General features: G+C 30.6%; 1 protein-coding gene across 1 annotated transcript; it reads left to right on the top strand.

Moving 5' to 3' along the window:
- Positions 1-404: 404 nt before the first annotated feature.
- On the top strand, positions 405-17,662 carry LOC108915274 (U1 small nuclear ribonucleoprotein 70 kDa). The gene is made up of 8 exons (XM_018721256.2): positions 405-756; positions 814-996; positions 4,245-4,307; positions 7,827-7,908; positions 12,489-12,590; positions 13,792-14,122; positions 16,860-17,029; positions 17,282-17,662. The coding sequence occupies exons 1-8, from the start codon at positions 613-615 to the stop codon at positions 17,428-17,430; spliced, it is 1,224 nt and encodes a 407-aa protein (XP_018576772.1). The 5' UTR covers positions 405-612; the 3' UTR covers positions 17,431-17,662.
- Positions 17,663-22,363: the final 4,701 nt, after the last annotated feature.

Below are 22,363 nucleotides of genomic sequence, written 5' to 3'. Positions count from 1 at the left end.
ACAGAAAAGGTTAGCGGGCAGGGGGGGTGGGCCGGTAGTTGGATGAGATGGTGTGATCTTTGTTGGGTTTTGGGATAAGGATTATGTTTGCCGTTTTCCAGCGGGAAGGGAAGTGTCTTAGTCTGAGTGTCGCGTTTGTTATGTTTAGTAGGGCCATGAAGCCCTTGTGTGGTAGTCGTTTGAGTGTCGTGTTATGTATATTGTCGGGTCCGGGGGCTTTTCTGTTTTTAAGTCTGCGTATTGTCAGTCTTAGTTCGTCAGGTGTTGCGGGGGGGATGGTTCTGAACCAATTCGCTTGCCTGTTGGAACGAAGTTAAAGTAATATAGAGTTCCATGGGTATAATCTGTGATGGGTATTCTGTGGTAGGACTGGCATGCCATGTTTTGTGACTTTTGTGTCCTTATTTGTGTAATGTGTGATGTGTGTGCCACAGCCTTTTAGTTAGGGGAGCAGCCATCTTGTATTTATTTTGGCAACATTTAGCATTGAAGAGATTTGTTGCTGTATTAAAAAGAGTTTCTAGTCATTGACAATTTTTTAAAAATAATAAATATAGTAGTACAATGAATAACAGTGCCGACTACTAGTAAAGAGACGATTAAACCGTAAAAATGACACAGTTTTTACCTCCTAATTTATTGGCGTTGTTTGCACCACGCGATCCCGTTCCATATTTACCTCCAGTTGCTAAATTACCACATGAGAAGAAAAATCGGGGTTATTTGGGTGTAGGAGCTTTTCTAGATCAGTTTGAGGTAATGTTCCATGATTGATATTTTGTGGTATGAAGTCTAATTATTCCAAATATTTAGGATCCTAAAGACACTCCGCCTCCTACAAGAGTTGAAACCAGAGAAGAAAGATTGGAGAGACGCCGCAGAGAAAGAGCAGAACAAGTCGCATATAAATTGGAACAGGAAATAGCAGTTTGGGATCCTGCCTCAGCACCTAATATTACTGTAGATCCTTTTAAAACACTTTTTGTAGCAAGGATTGTAAGTATTAATGTACTTTTTTAACAAATTATACTACTCGCTATATGAATCATCGAGCATGCAATATATATTAAACGACTAAGATTATTTGCCATCAGAATCATGAGACAAACAAGTTTTGAACATATTCTCATGGTTTTATGGCTAGTGTTGTTACTTATATCATGGTTTTTCGGTTTATACTGTGGCCTAAGAACATAGTCGCTGCCAGTTATAGACTTGAATGCACTTCCTTAGCTTTAACTAGAAATATTTGACTTACCCTTGGAGTAAGATCTGTGGGGATGTACCCGATATCAGAACCTTTAGGCCTCCCCAGATATTAATTCAGGACTTGTTGGTTCTAAAACATGGACAGAACACTTCTCGAATAATGACTCTGAGATGTTCCCTAGTGGCCTTTTGCAACTGGTCATAGCCAATACTTTCAAACGTTTTGCTGTTGTTCACTGTCAGAATTTTCAGTGCAACAGAGGTTTTTAGTTCTCATTAATATGTCATAGGTGATGCGAACTACTAACGATTTATCGATTTGGATGTCTATCTAGATGTTTATATTTTAATATAATTTTGGTGACTCTTAAGAGTGAGTATGTAATTTACAATTAATTACAATCGACTTTAGTAACATCTTACAATTATTGATTATTTACATTTACAGTACTGAATCGGTACAGCTCAGCAAATAGACGTCTCCTGTTATCAAATCAATGGTTAAAGTTTATAATATAGAGGGTGGTAATTAAGTATGACAACAAATTTTAAGAGGTGATTCTATGATTTATTTTAAGTAAAAAGATTATATAAACGTGCATACTTTTTGCATTCAATGAAATAATAAGTTGCAGTTCTCTATTACTTAAATTACTGTTCATGAATATAACTTCAAAATAAACCTTAAAAATTATTTGCGCCAATAGCTAGGTAGTTTTATGCAATTTAAATAGTGGTGCACAATTTTTTTTAAAATGCTAATGGTGCATCCTTTGAAACTTGTTTTGACTGTAATACTGTCACACCTGGTGGTTTAGACTTATGAAATCAGCTCTTTACTTCCATAGGTCCTGGAGGGTTACACATACAAAAATATCTACAGGGTATTTCAGAAAGTCCTCTTCTTTTCGAGATACAGAGCGACAAAATAAAGTTTGTTAAATTTTTACGAAAATTTCTAAATGATGCAAAATATTTCCATGAAATTTGGAATTTCTGGGTATTTTAAGGATGCCAAATACGCTGGTCTAGTTATTTTTCCGATATTTTATAGAGGACGCTAGTTACGCTATATTCCTATTACATTTTAGGTTCTAATTTTTTTAAGGCCTAGGTTTTTTACCATTTAGGCTCCAATTTCCAATGTATAATTCTATTTTCTAAAAATAATGGACTGTTAGAACTTTCTAATGTGGACGGTTTTCGAGAAAAAAGGTTTTTAATTGAACACAATATTATGGTGAACAAAATACATCACTTTTTTCAAAGTAGGCTTATGTCAAAACTTATTGATGGATGTCTCATCAACAACACATACATCCTTTGTAATATTTTAAACTCTAATTAACTTTATATCAAAATTTTAGTGATTTTTAGTGACTGTAGTTAGTAATGACTAATTAGTCACTAAAATTTTGATATAAAGTTAATTAGAATTTAAAATATTACTAAGGATGTATGTGTTGTTTATGAGATATCCATCAATAAGTTTTCACATGAGCCTACTTCGAGAAAAGTCACTTAATTTATACACCATAATATTGTAAGAAGATCAATTAAAACCTTTTTATCGGAAACCGTCCACATTAGGAAGTTCCAACAAGAGTACATTATTTTTAGAAAATAAAATTATACATTAGAAAATGGAGCCCGAATGGTAAAAAACCTTAAACAAATTTGAACTTAAAATGTAATAGGAATGTAGCATAACTAGCGCCCTTTATGAAATATCCATAAAATAATTGGACTAGTGTATGTGTCGTCCTTAAAAACACTTGAATATCAAAGTTCATAAAAATATTTCGTACTGTTTGGAAATTTTGGTAAAAATTCTATTTTAAAAAATTTTGTTTTGTCACTCTTTATCTCGAAAACAAGAAGAGATAGACATATAGTTCATAAGACAAAAAATTCTTATTTTTTGACATATTATCATCCCCTGTATTTACAGGAGGTCTTTCTGATACACCCTGTATAAGAATATTATAAACTGAAAGGCTTTTCTAGGGGAGTCACACCCATAGTCCACTAATGACTCTGAGTACCCAATTTTCACGCAAGACGACTTCTTTACTTGCACCAATCCCTTGATCCCTCTTTTTTGTATAGCCTCTTATTTTTGTATTAATTATCAAGACAGGAAGGAAAGTGGTGCAAGTTGGTTTTTCCTTAGTCATCAGAGCCGTGAAAGAAGCCCCAATTTAAATATTAATTTTGCTAATAGTACAAAAATGCATTACATTTTATTGTACAGACAATAACCAGAATAAATTTAAATGATGAAATTATTTTATTTTTATAATTACAAAATATTATGAAAATAATCTGCTTCATTCTCTAAGATAGATTTTATAATTGTGACAATACTACATAATACATCCATAATGCAGGGAAATTATGGTTTACTGTTATTTAATTCAACTTAATGCAAATTACCATGTAATGTGAAATGTAATGTAGACCAATATAATATGTATATCAGTCAAAAGGTGCGTTTTGTTGGATCAATCCCAGATTTATTGGATTCTTTAGAATGACATTTATCAATAAAACGATTCAAATCAAATCTGACATTAAACAGATGCCGACTCAACAGGCCAATGCTACACCAGCTACCTAAGAAGTACTAAGAACCTAAGTAACCTCAGTCCTCACAAATTTGAACTTCCCACCACTTAATTCTAATAATTCCGTCTCAAACCACAGAAGCAAAAGTTGCAACTGGATTCAGAATATCCTTGCAATAAAACGCTCATTCTGCATAGTTCAATTCCGAAATCAATCCAACAAAACGCACCTCTAGAATCTGTGGTTAATGGGTCTTTTTTTTTTATTAACCTGTATATTTCACTAGATAATTAATGTCAAAGTGTAAATACAGTAGATAAGAGTTAAACAGAAAATAATATATGGATTGTGGTCCATTTATACCTTTAACAGGAATGTAAAAGTCTATATGAAATTCAAATGTAGCTTTTAGATTGTTTATTGTCAGTGTCAGTGGATCACTTTACGAGTTTTCCTTTTGTTTTTAGAATTATGATACATCAGAGTCAAAACTTCGAAGAGAATTTGAAGTATATGGACCTATAAAAAAGGTAAGTACTTTCCAAACCCATTCGATTTTTATTATGCATCCTAAAACCCCACATGAGAACAACCGTTTTGTATGTGGTAAAACAGATGCTAAATTATTTATATAGACTTCCAATGTAGACATATTTAATATTATATGTTTACTATTTCACACTATGTACATTTGTTCAAATAATTGTATATAAAGAGATCTATTTTAAAACTTACTTCTCCTTTCCTGTAATAAACGAGAATTGTGTGAAAAGGCCGCTCCAAATTTAATTATACTTAAAAAATATATGTTCTTTGTCTGAAGAGATGTAATATTACCTTAAAAAAAACTTCAAAGTAGATAAAATCCTATGCTTTAATAAAATCTTTTCACTATTTATTTAATCTTATTTTTTATTAATATTATTAATATTTTGATGTATAATTGATACATTTTTATATTTTACCTAGCATATTTTATTACCGTTTTTTCACGTATTTTTCTGGTGCATCTTTTTGACAAATGGGTTAATGCCAAGTTCGTCAGAAGTTTATCTTTAATTTAGAATAAGTCTATGGTTGTAATAATAAATAGACTGATGTGCACTTGTTTTTGTTTTCAAATTCATTCTTGGTTCCTTTTATTTATCTATTTTCTCTGAATATTTTTTATTACATTTTGTTCTGAAGGTAATGCAATATCTGTTAAGTAATTTTTTCTCTTTTATATTGAAACGTATCGGGTCTGATGTGCGTAATTGTTTTGTCTGTGTATTGTACATACAGGGTGATTCAGAACTTATTAAAAAAAAAATTCTGGATGTACAGGGGGCTCTTACAAATACAATTTTGTAAAGAAAAAATCAAAAAGGGCAATTTAAAAATACACTTCTGCACGGCACTGGAAACTGGTCCACTGTAAAACCTGACCTGGCGCAATACGACCGTCACGTCGACAGTGATGAAACGGGCAAAAACTTGAAAGAATTGCGCAAGGAAAAGAATAAATAGAATTTTACAGCACCTATTTTATATCGGCAAACTCAACTGATTTTGTTCAAATTCATTTGTGGTTTTAAATAATAAAATAATTTGACATACTTGATGTTACAACAGCTGTTCAAAATTTTGTCCACCGACTTGCAAACACATTTGGTCATGTCTTACAAGTTTCTACGAACTAACACAAATGCTGCACCATTTTAAAAATGTTTTCTTGCTTCACCATAAACTAAAACGATATGCATCAACTCCAAGTTGTTACACACGCATCCCATTTTTGACACTAACTACTAAAAAACTATTGTAAACATCTGATTTCAGTGTTCTGAGTCGCTGAGACCACGTGGCTCTCCATGCGTATTATGAGTGACGCTAGAGACTACAGTTGTCCAGCTATGTAATGGTTGAAAGCACTACAACTTTAATAATTTTTTTCTCGGAAACTATATGGATTTTACAAAAATTTTTTTTACAATATTGACTCCATTTCTTATGGCGCATCTATTCCCAATTTTTTTTTGGATAAGTTGTGAATCACCCTGTATAATTTATGTTTATTCCCTAATATTGTGTGTATGTGTGTGTCCTTATGTAATTAGTATTTTAATGCTATTGCTAGGTCCATTTAAGCTACTCTATTTTACCAATTTATATACTCAACATTTGATAATAGTTTGCACCCTTATGACACAAACAAACAAGTGATAATTTTGTCACTTGTGATTGTATTATCATTTAGAACATGTTTTTTCCAAACATTTGTGGCTATTATCCGATCTTGTATTGCAACAATGAAAGATTAGTGTTGGGGTATAATTGACGTTTTTTGGAGAAACTTGTACAAATGTTCATTTTTTTCTAATCTGTTCCTGATTTCCTGCAGGATTTTAGATTTCTTTATTCTTATTTTTATGTGTTCTACCTACTGTAAAAACTGGGATGTGAGCTGTAACTTTGGAATTATTTTATTTATTGGTGTAACTAGTTACCTGTGCTCTGATATAAATTGTTTATCGATATAAATTGTTGTTAGTTCTTCATCAGTAATGATGACTTGTGATGGTTTATGTTGTTCTATCTCTGTTTCATCTTTGATCCATTTAGCATTTTGTTATGATTAATGCGATTATCCGATACATTATTCTAATATTTGGTTATTTGTTATTTATTTGGTGGTGTGATATCAGTTGTGTTGTTAGATGTAATTTTGTTGTAAAACTATTTTTCCCTCTTCATGTCTCAGTCTACTCCTTATATAAGTTTTTGTTGAATTTTATTAGCTGTACAATTTTGTTAAATATGTTTTATTTTCTTGAAGGCATTCTACCTAGTTTTGTATCAGTTTTTTTTCTAGTCATATTTGCCATTTTCATTTCTTAAAATTTTCAGTATTATATTTATTTTATTAACTTCAATAATAATATTACTATTATTAATTCCTTTCAAAATATACTTTTTAAATCGTAAGCACATGTAGATAGATGATGATATACTACTTTATTAATAATGGTCCTAATATTGCTTTAATACTATAAAAATATTCATACAGTGAATATAGTACACACAGTGTTAATTGATATAAATCACTTTGAAGTATGTAATTATGAAGTAAATGAAATAACATTCTGCAATTTATCAAAATATACAGTGCGTCAAGTTTTTGTGGTTAAAATTTAATGGTCGATTGAAAACCATCCTAAGAAAAAAAATCATATAAACATGAACCCCTTTATATTTGAGATATAGTGTTGAAATTAAAAAAAAAAATTGCCAATAATCTGTCGACCCATGTCAGATGCTGGGAAACCTTAGAATTTCGATGCCTCTGAGCATTCTGGAAATGTGTAATTATCATAGGTCCAAAACAATCATTAATGCAAGAACGTTTAGTTTTCTGAAGGATGATTTTTTTTTTGCTTCTGATTGTTACCGATTTTTAACAAAAAAATTCCTGTATTTTATTTGTGAAACAAATTGTTTTTTAATTACTTTTCGAAGCTTATTTTAAATTAAAATAAAATTCTAATCAAAAAAGGTTTGTCTTTTTAATAAAATGAGACATCTTTTTTTTTTAGAAATACCAGTTGGAATTAAATGAATTTATCCAATTTCTAAAATACTCAGTAGTGTTGAAATTTCTGGTTCTAAGTTCTTAGTGGCAGTTTCTCAGTATCTCTGCCAATGGTTGACATTTTTTTACCAACTCAGTTGTTGGCCATAATTCATTAGTCCAAATTTCATTAATTTACCTTAAATACTTTAAGATATATTTGAAGGAACGCGATTTTTTTTTTAATTGAAAACGGAGCACATACAGGGCGTAACTTTGAGATGGGGATCTATTTGATTAAAAAAATAATAATTTCACATTCGTGTTCAGGGAAACACATACCATTACCCCTAAAAAACTGGCCCCTACTTAAAGTTACACCCTGTATAGTCTATGTTAATGTAAACTTTGTTTTTTGAATGTGGTCTTCTATCAATAGATGTTTGACTGCAAAAACTTGACTCATTCTGTATATTGAAACAAGCTCTTCTTATTTTAGATTGTCCTGATCCATAACAGTGTGAATGGAAAACCAAGGGGGTATGCTTTTATAGAATATGAACACGAACGTGACATGCATTGTAAGTAAAAAAATATGTAGCACTTCAGTTATACCACTTTAAAGAATTTTTTTTTATTTCAAGTAAAAATATCCATAATTGAATTATTAATTATAAAGGTCTTAAAGAATAATACAGTTAACAGTACAGTGTGTTTTTAGGGGCATGGAATATTTGTATTTCTAATTTCTTTGTTTTTATTTTTATACGATTTGAACCAGAAAATGTGTTTACTGGAAATGCATTATCATTAATAATCAACATATTCTACATTAAATATGGGAATACGTGAATCTAAAAAAGTATTACTTTCTTCATTAGCATTAATTCTACTTTATACTTAGCAGCAGCATAATTAGCGCATTAGCTGTAATCTTTTAATTCAAAAACAATTTTTTTTTAAATTTTATGTGTATGACATTATGTGTGTAATAATAAAATGAGATAATGATATAACTAAAACAGAAGCAGAATGCTTTCAGAAAAATACGTCGGTAAATAAAGTAAAAGAATAGAAATCTGCTCTAACCATGATTTGAACCTAGGTTATCCGTGTTTGCAGACGGGACATTACACACTAAGATATTGTGGCATCTCGCCAGCCTGCACCTATATTTGGTATTAAAAAATTTAGTTTACCACAGAAATAAACATGTTCATATCATCAATAGATTGGGAACTGTTTTCAAACAGCAAAATAATGGTTCAAATAATCCAAGAAACATTTATCCATTTTTTATCAAAACAGTGGCCATCTTTGCATTTCTTTGTCAAATCTTATCAATTTTTGGCGAAGAGGTTATTCTAGAAGAACATGTAACTTAGGAAAAGCAAATAATAATAATAATAATAATAATAATAATAATAATAATAATAATGCTTTATTGCCCAACAGTCAAGACCAATAATAGGACAATTACATATAGAACAATAGGTAAAGTAATAATGACTAATAAATAGGAAAAAAAACAAAGGGAACAACTTATATAACTAACTAACAGAAATCTTCATCTACAGCAAAGAAACCTTTACAAAAATATGTTTATTAAAAAATACAAAGCATATTACATGGAGATATTGATTTATAGTAGCGAGTCATCTATGTCATCTTTTGTCATAAACATACCAGTTTTGTTACACCTTGAAATTAGTGATGGGCGAAATCGAGAACTTGGTACACAAGAACATTTAATAATTGGGAAGTCTTCCTGGGACTGCGTCTTATATAAAAAATAGCATGGGCATAAATATTATGACTATTTTCAGGGTTCGTAGCGGCCTGGAAATCCGGGAATACTGAGCAAAGTCAGGGAATTCATTATTCTTAATACAAATCGGGGAATAGTCAGGGAATTTAAAAAGTATTCGTGAGTCAGGGAATTTGATGTTTACAAATAGAAATTTTGTGAAAGCCAGCACTGGGTTTTTGAAAAAGAAAACAATTTGTGGTTTTGAAACCTTTATAAGAGGTTCTTTGGGTATAAAAAAGATTATGGAGTCCAGTTTAGAACAAATTTAATGCATAAATGCCAATTAGTATTAGTATGTTAGTCGTACTCGTAATGTATATGTGTGAACATTGCGTATGTGAAATAAATGAAATCCCTCATCCTGGTACTCTAGAACTGTTTTAAATGTTCTCAAGAACATTGAAAAATTGAGAGATTTGAAAACTTTTCTATTGTACTAAAATTTCCTATAACAAGTTTAAATGTGTCTAGAAATGCTACTTTTGATAAAATAGTTTTCATATGATACATTATTGAAACCTACCGCATTTATATATGGTGATTATATACTAAATGTTTTGTTTAAGAAAGTTGTCCACTTTATAACAGAGATAATTACAGAAGAACTAAGCATGCTGATAAAAACTGGACATAAACTTACCTCAAAGCAATGGCCAATTTTTTTGCTGATTTTGCTGAAAATGGTATATCAAAGTATAATTAGGTAAAAATCGTAGCTAATGCAATAATTATACTGACGAGTGTATTTTGTTTCTCTGAAAATTTGACATACTCTCTTTTTACATTTTAGGAGTAATGACAATACAACTATTACATACATATTTGACGATAGTATGAAATAAACATACATATATAATTACTTGTGTAATAAACAATTACCAGTGTCACTTTTTCTTGAGTATGTATTATATTACGACATTTTTAAAATGTTACTTGGCATTAAATTGTCCCTTATGTTGGAACTGCATCTGTTAGGCTTTGTATTATATATTCTGTCAAAAAAGTATCCAGAATTTGTCAATAATATATCCAATTAATCATCAAAATTTATTTTATTTCCTTAAAAGTAGGCCCCATTAGAAGCAATATACTTTTTCCAACAAACAACTCGGTCGTCAAAGCATTTTTTAAACGTATATCTCAGTATGGACCTCAACTCCTTCAGCGATTTTTGGTGTTTTTGGTTCTGGCTCATTAAAAATGCGCCATTCCGAAACGTCATCCGTTATGATGAATTATCTTGTTCAGCATGTCTTCAGCAACATGTCTGACATGCAATGCTCTTTTTGAAGAAAATTCAGCTCTTTTGGAACCAGCTGTGCTGTGACACGTTTCATAACCAAAACATCAACTAAAATGGTACAAAGTGATTCGTGAGATGCCTTTCAAACTATAATGACGGTTTGCAAGCACCATTTCCTTCATTTTATCGATGTTTTCTTCAGAAGAAAGAAGACGTTGAAGGATAACCAGAATGTGGCAAATCATCAACCACTTCCTGACCTTGTCGCATTAAATGCTTTCTACCAATCACATGCTTGAGTTTTCGATAAAATTGAATTATCATACATTTTCAATGATTCAGCCCAAGAAATTACGTTGGTAGTATAAAATTTTGGGCAAATTCTTTGTTCAAAAACATTTTCCATAGAAAAAATTGCGGAACACACTTTATGTGAACTAACCAAAATAAACTGTTGTAAAGAAACTGCTTGACAGAGCGTGTTCAAACTTCGCGTCAGAATAGAGTGCTACCAACTTTCCATCAAAAAAAGAAATTTAAATCTATTTTACGCTGTATTTTTCATTTTTAAATGACAAAATTCCGTATACTTTTTTAACATAATGTATGTGGATTTTTTTCTTTATATTTGTGTCAGTTTACTAAGTGGTAAAATTATGAGTCCTCTTCAATAAAAATAAAGATTTCATTACACCATTTATTGTTTTAATGTTTTTTCACTTTATAATAATCAAATTTAGTCGGGTAATTCTGAATTTTCACATAAATTTCTTTGCTCGTATTAGTGGAGAACATCCATAAAAAATTATTACAGTTAAAGACAATTTTCAATAGAACAAGTTTATTTATTTCTTGAGGCTTTCCGTTTTAATCCAATGGACATATCACTTTCATCTTTCTTTTTATGAAGATTGCGCAAATTATTTGAAACACATTGTATTTGTAAAATATTTTTTAAATGGTAGTATATTATTTAAAGTGGTATCTTGAAATTCTTGCTAGTTTATGTAGCCAGCAACCCTACCGATAAAATGTACCTATATCAAATTATTGCACTGAAATTAATTTTTTTCTATTTTTTACACAGTCGAGCTGCAGGCAACTAAGTAGTGCCGATTTGCCCCAAACTTCCACTTTTTGCTGGCTATATAGGTTTGTATGTGTGGTAAGAACCCTGCATACAAATAAAATCTTATTATTTGACGGGGTTTAAAATATTAGTAGTTAATAATAAAATACTAGATTTATTACAGTCTATTAGAATCCGGTACTAATTTTGGAATGTGTTTTCAAAATTTTTAATCAAACAGATTTTTAATTTAATTTAATTGGGTATGCGCTCAGTAAGTAATTGCGCACCAGGTAAAAGATACAAATATGGATGCCCTCTCAGCAGTTCGGGATGCTTTAAATATTCAGTAACAACTTTTTCATTATGATGTTTTATTACGTAAGTAACAGGGTAGGTATATTTTATTTATACCTATTATCTCAAGCCGCGAAATGTCAGCAATTCATAAAATTTGTGCAATTAAACTGTACTTTCACAGTTACCAAACTTACAAAGCATTTATGGTGCTTATATATTTTTTTATTATTTTCATGATCAAGAAAGTACAGTGAGTTGTTTACTTTCTGTTTTTAGAAATTCGCGACTTTAATATCAATAACTTTCCATGTTGTTTGAAATGTATAAATTATAAATTTTTAACATACAGTGTGTTTTTGGATAATATAAAAACCTCATTTAGAATTAAAGTGGTAGACACTCAAAATTACAATTGCAAAAATTATTAATCCCATTTTTTTGTTAATATATTAGTCTTATTGAGAATATTAAACACAATAACTTTTAAAATATTAATTAACTTTTGTAAATGTGCACAATTTTGATTCAAAATAATATTCATAAAGAAGTAGAAGAGGAAGAATTCACGATGTTCTTTTTCATTTTACTTTCAGATTCAATGTTCTAACGATTTCTTTCATATTTTTCAATTTAAATTTATCTCTACAACCTCCTCAGACACCTGTGTAAATGTAAACAACATGAAAAGTTCTTATTAGTATTGAAAACTAATTTTACCATAGCTATGTTAATATTACAGCTGCATACAAACATGCAGATGGGAAGAAAATTGACGGAAGACGGGTATTAGTAGATGTAGAAAGGGCTAGGACTGTAAAAGGATGGTTACCTAGACGACTGGGTAAGTAATATCAAGTACAATTATACAGGGTGTTTCGCATAAGAACCGACACAGAGCAGGAGCATGTAGGGGAACCCAAAATATGGTGATATAACGCAACTTTCGAAAAAATCAATATTCCGGTTATGTTCGAACCAAAAACCAAAGAGTGACCGCAAAAATTGCCTGTTTTTTCACAATTCGCAGATAACTAAAGAAAATAGATAAAAATATGTTTTTAGTCTCAAATTACTCGTCGTAAAAAATTAAGATGAGCATTGCTTTTAGTTATTTGAAAATTTTCAAAAATCACCCCTATTTAGGGGTTGAAGAGACGCCCAAAATGAAGAATTGAATATTACTGATAAATATAAAAATTATTAGAATTTGAATTTTTCTATCGAATTATTCTTGATGCAAAGATTTAGTCTCATGACTGAAATAAGCATGTTGAATTAGAAAATCCACCCTTAAGCGCGCTCAGGGGGTGGAATCATCCCCAAAAATAGAAAATATCAGAAATAATTGTAAAAATTCGAAAAAAATGTATTAAGATAATTCACATGCTAATAATTTTTCAATTTATCAATTGGTAATATTAAAATTCAACCCCTAAGTAGGGGTGATTTTTAAAATTTTCAAAATACTGAAGGCCATGTTCATTTCAGTTTTTTTCGACAAGTAATTTGCGACCAAAAACATATTTTATGTATTTTTTTTAATTCTCTGCGAATTGTGACAAAACGGGAGTAAATCACTTGAAGCATTTTAAAGGGTTGATAAGGGACAATGCACCATTAAAATGTGACGGAATTTTGAAACTGTTGACGAACTTAATTATTACTTTAATTTGTGGAGAATTTAATTGTAAAACTTTTTTTACTCTTGTTAATTTTCAAAAAACTATTGCATTCAACAAAAACACGAATAACTATTTATTATTATTATTATTTTATTTTTCTTATTTTGAAGATTTCTATCACCGGATAAAGCTTGGCCTGTGTAATTCATGACACCATGTATATTTCATTTTTAAAATTCAATAATCTTTACTGCATATGTATTTTCATATATTTTTTCAATTGATTTGCTAAAGGTCCTGCAAATGCACTGCTATTGTGAGGTGTTTATATTAAAATTATTTGTTTCTGTTCGCAACTATCGGGCAATGAATTAAAAAAGTGCCCTTTTTACTGAACATAACGTTAAATTTTTCCATCAGGTGGAGGCTTAGGTGGTACTAGAAGAGGAGGACCAGAGGTAAATATTAAACATTCAGGTCGAGAAGATAACGAGCGGGAAAGAGAAAGGTATAGATTAGAGAGAGAAAGAGAAGAAAGGGGTGGCGGTAGAGAACGTGACAGGGATAGAGAAAGAATAAGGGAACGAGATGGTTTTGAAAGGCGCAGATCCAGATCGAGAGAGAGAAGGAGAAGAAGTAGGTCCCGGTCACCGAGGAGAGAAAAGAGAAGAAGAAGTAAAGAAAAGGAAAGGGTTAGGGAAGAATTTGAAGATGGCTTTGAGGGTCGTCCTAGAGAAAAGGAGAGAGAAAGGTATGTGAATTCAGTTATGGCAATAGGTAACGATTTAAAATAATCTATAATTATTGTTGTTTCTTTTTTTTTACGAGATAGCTTTTATTACAAAGAATTGGTACATTAAATAACCATCGAACTACCATAGATTGCAATAGTGGTCGAAATAGCACAATTTAGACTAACTTGCCTATAGCAAAATTAAAGCCTACCAAGATACAGCCTTCTCAATATAACAATTAAGGATAAAATACAAAAAAAATACCAATGATACATAAAGTAGAACAGTGACAGTAAATGATTTTTTAGGAGGCTCGATACCGAAAAAAAATGGTAAGAAAGTTTTCAAAGCAATTGAAATCTGTTAATAAATATGCAAATTGCCTCGTGTAAAAATATCAGATCGATTGCCAATGTGGTTTTTTTGAAAAATGATATTAAAAATTATGCTTTTATACACAGACTCTTATGGGAGTTGGGGGAAAAAACTTCAATCAAACGTGAATATTGCTCTTAAAAATGGTTAGGATCGGGAAAATAAAATTGTAACTAAAAAATTAGATATTACTAAACATTTTAAAATAATTAAAAATATGCACTTACAATGTAATTATTGAGATAATGCAATGAATATATAACGTTTTGACAAATTTGAACAAACGTGATCTAATGAAAATAGCAACACTGTATGCTGTATTTAACGCTTCGACTGACGCGCTATATTTGAATAGCTTGATTATAGACTATAAAATTATTCCAGTCGAAAACATATGTAGCAATAATTAATATTAAATAAATTTTTCGTGATCTAATGCAATATATTAGCAATTTGAAACAAATATTGAAAGGATCTCTTTACAAAATGAACAGTATACATCAAGGGTCGGCAACTGGCAGATCGCGGTCCAGATCCGGACCGCGGAAGCTAAAATACTGGACCGCCAAAAATTTTTTGAAAGTATAAATTACTCAAATAAATTATTTGAAAAATGTTTTTTACGTTTAAGTGCCAACCTTATCATTTTTTCTAGTATTTTACAATTGTGTGAGTTCTTAATGGTTAATAAGCAGATTAAATTTGAGTCCAAATTAAAATAAAAAAATAAGAAATATGAATTTTTTTCTGGACCTCATTAAAAATTTTCAAAAGTATCCGGACCCCGCCTAAAATTACTTGCCGACCACTGGTATAGATGTTCTGTCATAATCTTCAATTATCATACACTGAACTTCTTGATAGTTATCATATGGATTCTCGTTTTGCACATTTTACTCTACTTTTCTACTACTTTTTCTCATCAATCCACATTCTGTTTTACACTCATTTTATATTACTTTTCAGTCATTACTTTTCCTTTGTACCTTGGTTGTTCATTCATGTTTACGGAATACGCGCAAAGTTGACAGTAATGACAGTTGACCCAACTTTTACCATCAGGCCATGGCAGTGTTGTCAGATTTCATCCATAATTTTACAAGCTCAATGAATAAATAGACATTTTTATTCAAATAAAAAGTTAATTCCGTGCATTAAACACGAAAAATATATGCAAGCTAATATGTGTTGTATAATTTTCATTCATATATATTATATTTAGTTCACTCAAATTAGTTTATGTAAGGTTGGTACTATAACGAAACTACTACCGTGTATAAGCATAGGCTTCCCTCCCGCACCGCCTGCCCCACAAGAGATGTATCGAACCTCCTTAAATAATAGAAGAAAATAATTATGTTACATCAAATACTATACAGGGTGTCCCGAAATTCATGCAACAAAATTTGGTCATAGATTCTTAAGACAAATTTAGAGGACCCATATTTTTTCTTTTTGCCAACTAGCCCCTTCTTTCGGAGTTACAGCCCCCTGAAATCTGCCTCTAAGAATAGTCTTTTTTATATCTCAAAACCATGTTGTACGAGAACCACTAAATTTGGTACACAGGGGTTTTATGACATGTGGAATCTCACAATGCTACGCTTTTTGGCGAGAAATCCCCTTAAAACACTTTTTCGTGGGCCCCTTGTCTTTAGAACCAGAAAAATTTGGTCGCAAATTTGATTTTTTTAAAAATTATTAGTTAGCTAGAAAGCCATCAAATTTATAAACTTTTTTGTCTCTTGATGTTTGTTTCGTAAAATGCAATGTTTTTGAGGAAAATGGCAAATCACGATATGCATTCGATCACATTTTGACATTTTTCTTGAAAACATTACATTTAATGGGTTTCTAGTGGACTGATAATTTTTAATAAATTTAAATATGCGACCAAATTTTTTTGGTTCCAAAGACAAGGGGGACCCACGAAAAATTGTCTTAAAGGGATTTCCCGCCAAAAAACGTAGCACCATCAGATTCCACATGTCATAAAACCCCTGTGTACCAAATTTAGTGATTCTCATACAACAGGGTTCTGAGATATAAAAAAAATATTCTAAAAAATACTGGTCCCTTAAATTTGTCTTAAGAATCGGTGACCAAATTTTGTTGCATGAATTTCGGGACATCCCCTGTATAAGCTATAAATTGGGTAAAAAAGTAGTGGCTAACGATGGACAATACTTTCAGTGACATGCTTTTTACAATTTTTTTTAAAGCATTAATTTTCAAAAAAAAACTGAAAACTTATTAAACAGCCCGTTTGTTTCTTCTAAATTCCTTAAAATTTCCATGTTGAGTACCTATTTTCATTTTAAATTCAGACGCTATTCAGAAAACGAAGTAAATTATACAATAAAATAAAATCTTTTCTAGGGATAAGGACAAAGAAAGGAAGCGAAGACGATCTAAATCTAGAGACAGGGACCGAGAGGCACGGAAACGAGAAAGAAGAGAGAGAAGAGAAAGGGAAAGAGGTGAACGAATTGAATACATTAAAACTGATGATGGAGGTGAAATTAGAATTAAAGAAGAACCTATCGATGGTAAGTTTACTTTACAAATGTTACAATTCAAGCGTTAATGATTGGCAGCCTTGTTTGTTTTAAACTCTGAACTGTTACAAATTCATCTATTGATAGTTCAGCTTAACGGTTTTGCCAAATAAGAAAAAAAATAGATAATAAAGAGGTAACAGGGCCATTAGTCTTAAAGTTTTGACTATTTGGTAGTATACACCTCAAACATTCTTTAAAATAAAAATGTTTTGTAAATATCTAAAAAAATTTGTTTTGTAGATTATCCAGAGTATCCTCAATATCCACCTGCAAACTATGATTCCAGTAAAGTTAAATATGAAGATGAGGACGAACAGAAATTTGATCCTGAAAACACAAACGGAAGTCGTCAGTATGATGAAGAGTTTGAGGAAGGAGAAGCTTATTAGCATCTATATTTTGTGTATATAATAAATATTAATGCATATATTTAAATAATTTAAGGTATTTCTTCATAGACGTAATAGTGCAACATTGTTTAACTTTATATATGTATCTCTTGAGGCTTCAGGTAAGGTAATATTATTTAGAAACTTTGCGATATCGTCTTAAAATTCTGTGAAGCAAATTTTATCTTAAATGTATTCTTTTTTTTTTTTCATTAAATCGGTAGACTATGAACATATTTTTATATTTGATATTTAATCCACTGTAATCCCAAATGAAAATAACTAAAAAATGTGACAAAATATTTTTAAGTCTCTGTTTGTGTCACATGTTTCATAAGTTTTCTCAAGATCTGTAGTAAAGTCTTTCCGATATCAATTGGAGAACCAAGAGGATGACAGTATGTACCAGGTTCGGTCGCTGACGCAGCAACTCGGCTTTGAAATATTTGAAAAACTTGTATTTATTTAGCCATACCCATATACAGGTCTGGTCGAACTAAACGTGGAGGTGGCAGAAATGTATACGCCCAGTTAAAGAATTCGAGCAAACGAAATACAAACACATCTGCATTGGGCCACTGGGCAATAAATCTCAGCCGTTGACAAGCGGTTGACAAATTGCTCAGCAGTGCAGTGCAGCAATGTGGAATTTGGTGTGATTCAGGTAATTTTAATTTATTATAGGCACCTTTTATTAATCATTGGTATTACAATTGCGAAAGGGAGAAATAATATTATTACAACATGGCATTTCGGAGACCTTTTGAAACGGAACAAAATGAAATTTACCATCAATAAAATAAAATTGTTTGAGGACATAAATAATTAAAATATGTTGTTGGCCAAATGAACATATAATAGAAATTTTCTGCACATTATATACAAATTATTATAATTTTTTACCTTTTTTAGGGACGCATATGAAACTCATAAAATTTTATTGCTAGGCGTTTTTATACATGTCCAACTGACTTCGTAAAGTCTACACATTTTGTCATTCTTATTATCCAATCCTGTGCAAAAAACGTTTAAAATGTACAGGGTGAGGCATATAAAACTGTGTGGTCCAATAATTTGATAATGGAAAGAAATTTTTTGATTCTGTAAAAATCAGTTGATGGGGCCCTAAATGGTGCTAATTAAAACTTCAAAATGATTTTTTTCCAAAGCAAATTATTCATAGGGCCGGAATACAAAAAAAAATTACAAGAATTGAAAAAAGGCTTTTCTCCTAAATATTTGTAAGATTCGATTTGTTTCAAAGATAAAGCAAGAAAGAGAAAAGATACACCAAATCGATATTACACAATACATACTTAAATACAGATACGTTTATCACAAATAATAATAATAATAAAGGCTGTTTATTTCCAACAGGTAAGAAAACCCAATTACAGGAAACACATAATCAACAATATTTACAATTGAATAATAAAAAAAAAATAAATCAGATACTTTTAAAGACACACGTGTTACAGTATATATGAAGACAATTTGAACATAAAGAAATTCGCATTAAGTCGATAATAGTACAGTTTTAATCAATATCAATTTGCCGGGTTTATATATAAATACAGTCATGCATCTCTATAGATAATGTTCTTAATTATGTTTAGTGATGAGAAATTTATATCACTGATGATGTAAATTATTAAAACAGGTGCAAGCATTATATATAGGTGCTCTTAGTAAAATGTTGGTCCTAGGCATTTCACAATAAAAAGTGTAATTATGTCTAGATTCGACATGCGGAACTAAAAAATTTACTTTGCTTAGAAGAGTTTCACAATCAATGTTATAATTTATCAAATTGTATAAAAATGCAATAACTTTATACTCGACGACACACGAGAGAAATTACATTGAATCTGTTTAGTAGTATTTGATTATCAATACCTCGGACAGGATAAATGCCATCTTCTCTAAATGACAGAAATTTTAAAAAGCGTCTGAACAGATTCAATATTATGAATTTGATACTGATAAATGGGGAACCAGATTATCGAAGCATACTCAAGTTTGCTCCTAACTACTGCGTAATACAACATTTTTAAAGTATTAATATTTCTAAAATCTTTACAATTTCTTAACATAAAGCCTAAGTTTTTATTAGCATTATAAAGCATTATAGTTACTAGTCGATTGATTTGGGTAACAAATGAAAAATTTGAATTGAAGAAGATACCTAAGTCCTTCACTTCATTACATCTTGTAATTGTAACATCATTAAGTTTATACTCATATTCATATATTTCTTTTTTCCTACAAAATGAAACCACGTGACACTTGTTAATATTCAGTTTTAAGCAATTGGAACTACACCAGTCATTAATATGGTTGACTTGAATCTGCAAATGTGTACAACCCTCAGGAGTTTTAATTTTTGTATATATTTTTAAATCATCCACAAAAAGAAGTTTACAACAAGAGATATTGTTGGGTAAATCGTTAATAAATAGAAGAAATAACAAGGGTCCTAAATTAGATCCCTGAGGGACACCAGATGTCACATTAAATTTGAATGAATTAAACCCCTCGTAACAAACAAATAACTACATAGTACATACATACTATACGATACAGTTACTGTTTTTCATTTTGTCAATACAACGTTTTCGTTTTCAATCTACAACTCTTACACAATTTAACAGTACTCATTCATAAATTTTTGTTAGTCGTGTATGGAGTGTCTCATTGAGGTTTTCGACTCAAAAAATTCCATCCTTCTAGTGTTTATCTGGTTCAGAGCTGGGCAAAAACTTTCAAATGTATTTAAAATACTATTGTTAAAGTATTTTAAAATACTTAAGAACGAAATACTTCTTTGACAAAGAATTTTAAATATAAATTAATTAGTATTTAAAATGGTATTTTAAGTATGTTGAATATTCAATATACAGGGTGATTCAGAACCTATTCCAAAAAAAAAAAATTTTTGAACGTACAGGGTATTCTTACAAATACAATTATATAAAGAAAAAAATCAAAAAGTGCTTAAAAATACACGGCACTGGAAACTGGTCCACTGTAAAACCTGACCTCGCACAATGCGACCGGCATGGCGGCAAAGAGTGATAAAAACGGACAAAAACTTTGCAAAGAAATAAATAGAACTTTATAGACCTATTTTATATCAGCAAATTCAACTGCTTTAGCCATCATTATTATTAATTAATAAAATTAATTTGTGGTTTTAACTCAAATAATTTGACATACCTGTTGTTACAACTGCTCAAAATTTTATCCACCAACGTGTAAACACAAATGTCTTGCTTCACCATAAATTAAAACGATATCCATCAACACCAAGTTGCTATACATGCAAGCCATTTTTGACACTAACTACTAAAAAACTATTGTAAACACCACCACAGTAAACCCTATCGCAATGATGACAGAGTCGCTGAGGCCACGTGGCTCTTTACGTGTATTGCGAATAACGCTAGAGACTACAGTTGTCTAACTATGTAATGGTCGAATGTACTACAACTTCAATAATTTTTTTCTCGGATTTTACAAAAATTTCTTTTACAATATTGATTCCATTTCTCACACTGCATCTATTCCCAAATTTTTTTGGATAAGTTGTGAATCGCCCTGTATTGAAAATATTCATTAACAGTATTTAAAATATTTTTGTGAAATATTAATTTTGAAACTTAAGATGTGACTTAAAAAAATATATGCAAGGCAGGCCCCATTTCAAGATCAAAAAATTAAAAAAAAACTAGACATGAGTCTGGAACAATCATTTTCATTTGGATTACTGAGACGCATATTTTATTCACTCATAATTTTTTATTAGTTTTTCTTAGAATAGCCGACTAATGATAAAAGAAATTAATTTTAAATGTTGATTGACTACCGACTTGACTAGTGATGACAGTGACCTAAAAGGTACTAGACAGAATAGCAGTGACACGACGCACATTGTAGAATGCGCTAAATCCAAGCGTGCAGGTGCAAAATTTTGTTTTAGCACGTGTTTTACCAGTCGCCAGTCGTAACAGGCAAAAGTATTTGTTTTTGGTACGTGGTAATTTAAATATTCGAGAGTATTTAAATTACTTTTGAAAGATTTTAAATACTTTTTTAAAGTACGAAATATTTTTTTAAAATATTTGAAATTCATAATATTTTAATTACATATTTACCATACCATATTTAAAATATTATTTGGAATTTGTTTGTCAAAATATTCCTAGCTCAGATCTGGTTTAATAATTATAGAACATAACAAAAAAACTATACCTATTGATTTTAATTCCTTTGTAGCTAGTGTTATCTTTGTACGACATATACATATATTCGAAATCTTTTTACAAAAATGCTTACTGTAAATTTTTTTATGAAGAACATATTTTCGGTAGCATCATCCAACCAACTCTTTCTTAACTGAGGTTCATTTAAATACATGTGAAAAGACTGAAAACTAATTGATTCACCAGTTTCTTTTTCCCACACTACATGGGCCTCCAGAATTTGAACTTGATACAGTTTTAGATATAAATTTGTGAGCTTCTTAAAGAACATAACATTATAAAAAAACTGAGGTACAACAGTTGCTATAGGCTTTTTTTCGCGAGTGAATATTGGTGAATACGTCTGACTTGTAGTTACTGTTTCTATCTCTTTTTAATCTTATTTCTAACCTTGTCTAACCTGAACAGATCGCGAAAATGTATATATTCACTATTCAGTGGTGCAGCCTGTCATATGTACTTCGACGACTTTGACATATGGCTTCAAGGCTCCCCATATATGTTTTTAAATTTTTTATATAAAAAAATTAAACTAGAAAGAGGTTAGGTCGGTTTTTTATGTAATTCATACGAAAAAGACCTGAATTACAAATGATTCCACCAATATTATCTTTGGCCTAGGTCACAAAAAAAAGAGGATAATCCTGAAGCAAAGTGGATCGCAAATATGT

Source organism: Anoplophora glabripennis, unplaced genomic scaffold (assembly GCF_000390285.2).
Source record: "Anoplophora glabripennis isolate ALB-LARVAE unplaced genomic scaffold, Agla_2.0 scaffold1316, whole genome shotgun sequence".
Taxonomy (NCBI): domain Eukaryota; kingdom Metazoa; phylum Arthropoda; class Insecta; order Coleoptera; family Cerambycidae; genus Anoplophora; species Anoplophora glabripennis.
Note: the sequence above shows the minus strand (reverse complement) of the source record. Positions and strands in the feature narration are given on the sequence as shown.

Excerpts from the sequence above, each read along its gene's own strand:
- LOC108915274 (XM_018721256.2), top strand. The coding sequence starts at position 613 with ATGACACAGTTTTTACCTCCTAATTTATTGGCGTTGTTTGCACCACGC. Across the intron at positions 7,909-12,488 it reads ACACGAACGTGACATGCATT|CTGCATACAAACATGCAGAT; the intron begins GTAAGTAAAAAA and ends TTAATATTACAG. Across the intron at positions 17,030-17,281 it reads TAAAGAAGAACCTATCGATG|ATTATCCAGAGTATCCTCAA; the intron begins GTAAGTTTACTT and ends TTTGTTTTGTAG.